The sequence below is a fragment of the Tachysurus vachellii genome, chromosome 2 (assembly GCF_030014155.1).
Source record: "Tachysurus vachellii isolate PV-2020 chromosome 2, HZAU_Pvac_v1, whole genome shotgun sequence".
In the NCBI taxonomy this organism is placed as follows: Eukaryota; Metazoa; Chordata; class Actinopteri; order Siluriformes; family Bagridae; genus Tachysurus; species Tachysurus vachellii.
Window position 1 is genome coordinate 19,639,571 of NC_083461.1, and position 6,000 is coordinate 19,645,570.

At 41.1% G+C, this 6,000-nt stretch overlaps 2 protein-coding genes across 2 annotated transcripts in view; one reads left to right on the forward strand and one right to left on the reverse strand.

The window, feature by feature from the left end:
• Positions 1–28: 28 nt before the first annotated feature.
• get4 (guided entry of tail-anchored proteins factor 4) lies at positions 29–5,349 on the forward strand. The gene is made up of 9 exons (XM_060862382.1): positions 29–215; positions 1,051–1,129; positions 1,436–1,517; positions 1,854–2,003; positions 2,110–2,248; positions 3,030–3,170; positions 3,354–3,429; positions 3,756–3,828; positions 4,046–5,349. The coding sequence occupies exons 1-9, from the start codon at positions 85–87 to the stop codon at positions 4,132–4,134; spliced, it is 960 nt and encodes a 319-aa protein (XP_060718365.1). The 5' UTR covers positions 29–84; the 3' UTR covers positions 4,135–5,349.
• Positions 5,056–6,000, reverse strand: part of vps35l (VPS35 endosomal protein sorting factor like) — a 12,440-nt gene continuing 11,495 nt past the window's right edge. Inside the window, exon 30 of the mRNA XM_060862370.1 lies at positions 5,056–6,000. This exon is cut by the window's right edge and continues 106 nt beyond it. The gene's annotated coding sequence lies outside the window, so the exon portion shown is untranslated.

Sequence of the window (6,000 nt, forward strand, 5' to 3'; positions counted from 1 at the left end):
GTAGTGAGCCGATTGGGTGTACGCAGCTACGGAAACTCGAAAAGGTCAATTTCCGTGACAGAAGCCTGTAGCGCGAAGGGAACAATGATGTCGGAGCAGGAGGCTCTGAAGAGGAACCGCGGCGGAGTGCAGCGGGTGGAAGGAAAACTACGCGCCAGTGTGGAGAGAGGAGACTACTATGAGGCCCATCAAATGTATCGGACCTTATTCTTTAGGTAAGGCTTCTTATTGATCACGGAGAATGGTTAATTAAAGCAGCGAAATCCGGCTGTGGCCTGGCTTTTCCAGATCTTTCTCTCCTTATCAACGAAGCGGCGTTCGTTTCCTCATCATGATTGGCTATCCTTACAGGACTAATCCCGCCTCTCGGATCAGTCCTTCATTCTGATTGGTTCGACTCGCTGTCATTCAACTTCTTTAGGATGCTAGTTTTCTAGAAGCGATTGCTTCATGCTACTAGCGATAACAACACTTTTAAAGAAACGATAGTTTTAATAATGTTGTCAGTCGTTGGCGGTCATTTTGTGAATAACGTGCCACAACTGTGTACACTTGGTGTTAAGTGGAGTGTGTACTGTTTTATAATAAAAGCCCCTGTGTTCGCCGTGTAGCTAGCGTTAGCGGTGTTGAGTTTGAGTAAATAAATGTCCTTAGCAGAAAAACCACAAACATTTTCACCTCGAACCTTTTTATATCCACAAATATACAGTGTAAGAAAAATACATTTAATATTCAAATGGATTAAAATGACATCAGTTTATGAGTTAAAAGTCGAGGCTTTTTTATTGCTAACTCTATAGCAGATACTGACAGGTGGTCCAGAGTATTTTGTTCATAACTCATTGTTTGGTTGTCTTGAATTTTTCTATCATATTAATCTTTATATTATTCTTTATAATAACCTTTTGTGTTATGTTTATGTTCTGTAAAGCTGCTTTGAGACAACGTCAATTGTATAAAGCGCTATAGAAATAAATTTGAATCGATTTGAATCGAATCGATTTGAATCGAATCGAATCGAATTGAATGGAATGTGTTTGCTGTTTGCAGGTACACATCTCAGTCCAAGCACACAGAAGCCCGGGAGCTGATGTACAATGGAGCCTTGCTTTTCTTTAGTTATAACCAGGTATTATATCCCTTCTGTTCATGTTATGACTGACGTTCCACCCTGAGGAGCTAACATGCAAAACTGGAATTGAATAAAGTCCAGATAATTTTCAGAAAGCACATATACTCCCTCTGAGCTTTTATTTCCCTCAGAAGTCCCTAAATAAAGCGAGTCCTCAAAGAAACTGTCAGACACACACACTTGTGCGCACTCTCACACTTTTAGTATCAAATAATCGCAAGGTTCTGTAGAAAAAGTTATTTGTCATAACATATGTTGCGTTAAGCTTCTTTTCAGAATGCATGCCTTGTTTTTCGTCGACAGCAAAACAGTGCTGCAGATCTGTCCATGCTTTTCCTGGAGGCTTTAGAGAAGTCCAAGGCCAAGGTAGAAGAGGATATCCTGGGTAAGTAAAGTATATCCATGTGAGCAGATAAGAAAGTGTTGAAGTTTTGTTCGGAAGGGATTAGTTTTACACACATTTTTATCACCTGTGGATAACTCTATGTATCCACAGGTGATAAAGTATGCATACTCCTAGATAAAGTATGAGTATGCTGTGACAAGATATCTCTCAGCTTAAGAGCAGTTGTCTTTCTCGCCGAAGGAAAGAAAATGGCAGACGAGTCGGTCAAGACATGACCATAGAATGATTGGCATGTGTGTAGACGCTAACTCCATAACAGTAGACCTGATCTGTGAGACATAACGTGTGTTGAGTGTACTTCGGTAACTTCCACAGAGCAACTGGTCAAGCTGTTCAGCATGATGGACCCCAACTCTCCCGAGAGGGTGGCGTTTGTCTCGCGGGCGCTCAAGTGGACGACGGGCGGCTCAGGGAAGCTCGGAGACCCCAAATTACACCAGCTGTTGGCTGTAACACTGTGGAAAGGTATTTCTAAATCCTTACCCCTCTCAATTTGCGTTTATCATGTTTTATGTTGAGAGTCCATCATATCTTTTCCCTGAGCTTCCTGTCCACGTTTTGATTTGTTCAGAACAAAACTACAGCGAGTCTCGATACCACTTCCTGCACTCCTCAGACGGCGAGGGCTGCGCTCAGATGCTGGTGGAGTACTCGTCCACTCGCGGCTATCGCAGCGAAGTTGACATGTTTGTGGCTCAGGCAGTCTTACAGTAAGTGCTCTATTCCTCCTACAATCTCTCCGGTCTTTCAGAGCTTTCTGTACGAGTCACATTTACAGGGAAATTTTTTTTTCTTTTTCTGGATGATTAATTTTGTACTTTGCTTCCAGTCAAACGCTCATGAGTTCGATTGAACTCCGTTTAACAGGTAGTGAACAACATTTTTCCCCTGAAACCGTGTCATTTGTGATCACGTTGGCTAAAAGCTGAAAGAGAGAGAGTGTCGGTGAGGAAAGACGGCGAGTCCAGAGCGACCACACAACACACCGGAGTAAGGAACTTGCTCCTGCGTAAATTGAACAAATGGATAGGTGGACTGTAACAGCTGTCAAAAAAATGAGTTGGACTGGTCCAGAGCGGCAAAATTACAAATGTCTATTCAAAAAAGTTTTAAAAATACAATACAAGAAAAATACGTTTAATAATTTTTTTCTTTTTAAAAAAAAAAATTAATTAATTATCTTGTTCAGAAATGTTACTTTTGTGTCAGTAATGTGTAATTAGAGACGGTTAAGCTGTATAAATGCTCAGATCTACATTACTACACTTCATGATAAGGTGCAGCATACTCTAATGATTACAGGTTACCTCATGCGTTCAATTCTGAACATCTCCACAACCTTCGTTTTATCCACTAATACAGTATTTTCTGCTGTTACTTATAACTGCCTGACCACAGTTTTATTCACTGATGTGTGTATTTTGAGATTGTTTGTGTTTACCAGCTCGCAGTGCAGAGAGCTGGAATAAAACTGTATTGTTGTATTTGCAGGTTCCTGTGTCTAAAGAACAAAACGAGCGCGTCGGTGGTGTTCACCACATACACACAGAAGCACCCGTCCATAGAGAAAGGCCCTCCTTTTGTGCAGCCGCTTCTCAACTTCCTCTGGTTCCTCCTCTTGGCGGTAGACGGGTACGAGCGTGTGGTCCGAGCTCTTTCACTTTCCCGTTTGTCTTCTTTCCTATTTGAAGTTGGACACAATGCTGTTTAGTGCATATATGGATAAAGTACTAGCCAGTATGCCTGATTTAACTAGCCTAGGGTGTGCAGGGGATCACACATGATGTGAAAGTTGTATTTTTTTTTTTCTCCCAGTGGGAAGCTGACAGTCTTTACAGTATTATGTGAACAGTATCAGCCATCGCTCAAGCGGGATCCCATGTACAATGAGGTACGATCACGACACTCCCAGACACCACACCACAGCATCACTCTGAACTGCATCCTGACTGGTCAGAATGTCTTGATTAATTCTCTACAGCAGCTCTGTATTTGTTTAATGTTTAAGAGTCTCCCGTGTCAGAGGTAATGCTAGATAACTCTGCTTCATCATGCCACCTCGCTGTTATTTTCCTCTAACTACAATGTTTATTCCTTACACATAGAAGACTGGACATAAAGAAATCCGGACAGTTAACATAGAACTCTCAGCTATGGAGCAGATTAATAGATTTCTGCTGTGTGTGTGTTCATAAGTAATTTTTTGTTTCTCATCAGTACCTGGACAGAATAGGACAGCTTTTCTTCGGCGTTCCACCCAAACAGTCCTCATCATACGGTGGCCTACTAGGTACATCCCTCTATTGAAAATGATTCCTTTGATTTTGTTGCTGTTTGGCTTCTGATCACTCTGCTGTGTAAAAGCAAAGCAGCAACAGAACACTAGTCGTGTTCCCTTGCTAGCATAACCATACGGCGTGGCCTTCATTAGTCACCATAGCAACATTTATCAGTACAGCTTTGTCCATTTTGATGCTTGTTCATTTTTATGTGTTTTCCTGTCACAGGGAATCTGTTGAACAGTCTGATGGGGTCGGGTGAGGAAGAGGATGGTGAGGAAGTTCGTGAGGACAGCAGCCCCATCGAGCTGGATTGAACATCGCACACCTCCAACACAACCTCTGACTCAGAGAAAACAAAAGAACTGAATCAAACTCAACTTTTTTTTTTTGACCACATGTCCTGGAATAAGTAGCTGCAGTTTTTTTGTTTATTTTTTTATTTCTTTGCTCATGTGTGTAGTTTTCAGAAAAGGCGACTGACGCAACTTCTGGACTACACCTACTTCACCCACACCATCGCCTCTCACTGAGAAAAAAAAAAAACGATGAATAAATAAACTGCCATAAAAATGGAAGAACATCTGAAGCGTAGTGATGACAGTCCACTTGCCCGGACAGGAGAAGTTCTGATTAATTATTAGCAATGCATCAATACTGATACAGGGCTCAGGTATCAGCCACACACTGTTCTCCTTCGCTCGTAGAAATGCTCGGATGCCAGATGATACTGTAAAATCAGTTAGTGTACGTTAAGAGCGCAATAATGAACAAATGACAGGAAATGATCACAGCAAACTGTGAAAATATTAACTACAGCAGCTTCCTCCAGGAAAAATGATGAATTATAGGTACAGCCTTTAAACAGTGTGTTTAATAACGAGTGTGAGGACAGGTGAACTTTAGCGCTGAGAAACAGTTGTGTGTGTTTTAGCCCTGAGACACCCCACTTCCACAGGTCGAGGTGCAGGTCACACTCGCTGATTAATCCTAAAGCCATGGTTTAGAACTGACACATGGCTTTAACACGAACAATGATGTTCACATGCTCGCCTGTGTACTTTATGTACTTTACAGTGTCATGTGGCACACTACTGCCCCTACTGGTCATGTTGGTTTCACAGCACACAGACATCTAGAGGGAGTTTGTGTCGATTTGAGGACAAGAGCGTCGCTTCAGTATCAGGACCCAGATTGATGTCCCCCCCACGCCAAAAAAAAACAAAAAAACCCAACAATGCTATCAATGCATCTTTAATTAATACTTGTATAATTAAAGTATAAGGAATTAGTAATCAGAACAAATACTCAGTATCCTTGTCACAGGTGTGTGTGTATGTCCATTGTACCACAGAGGTGTTTGCTGTATCTTTACATTCTGATCAAACTTCAGCATTACTCCTGTTAATACTGTGTGTGTGAGAGAGACATGTGAGTGGGCTTTGAAGAATTATTTAATTTTGTTGTCCTCAGTCTGAAGCAGATGCTTTGACGTTTGCAAGAACTCAGTAAATAAAAAGTAAAGGGGTGAACCGTTCACTTCACTCGTTACTCTCTTAAATCGAGAAAAAGAGATACAGAAGCATGTAACAGGTTCGAGCCGCTTCTATTACAGTTCCTTATGAAAAGCGATCACCTTCAAAGTGAGGTGTTCTGGACTGGTATGAACACTGCAGCAAAGATCAACATGGACACGGTGTTTAATGCATCAGACACAGATTATAGATATATATATATATAAAAAGGAACACAGGTGACCAGTGCATTCTAGAAACAAAATACAAATAAAGCTTATTAAATGTGGAAAAAACTACATATGTGATATTTAGAAAACTAGAATAGTATTATTTTTTTTTAACTAAGTAATGATTATTGATTAATAATTGTTTTACCTCCCAACCAATCAGGTTGCAGGACAGTGAGAGCATCACATGAGCCATATTTATTTACGTCAACACAAGCAGGTTCCTGTACACTTTGTATTTGTGTGGGGCTCTGTGGTCTAAGTGAACAGAGTTAAACTACTGCACAGTAACACACACAGATCACTGATTTGTAAGTGCTGTGAAGGTAACGTGATTTTTTTTTGTCATTTCTTTGACATAACCTGTGACAGGAAGGTGAGACATCAGTGTCAGATCTTCAGTATCTCAGACCTCACGACGATCCAGCAGCAAATGTCA

Coding starts and splice junctions, on each gene's coding strand:
- get4 (XM_060862382.1), top strand. CDS start 85: ATGATGTCGGAGCAGGAGGCTCTGAAGAGGAACCGCGGCGGAGTGCAG. Junction 2,249..3,029: donor GTGGCTCAGGCAGTCTTACA/GTAAGTGCTCTA, acceptor TTGTATTTGCAG/GTTCCTGTGTCTAAAGAACA. Junction 3,430..3,755: donor GGGATCCCATGTACAATGAG/GTACGATCACGA, acceptor GTTTCTCATCAG/TACCTGGACAGAATAGGACA.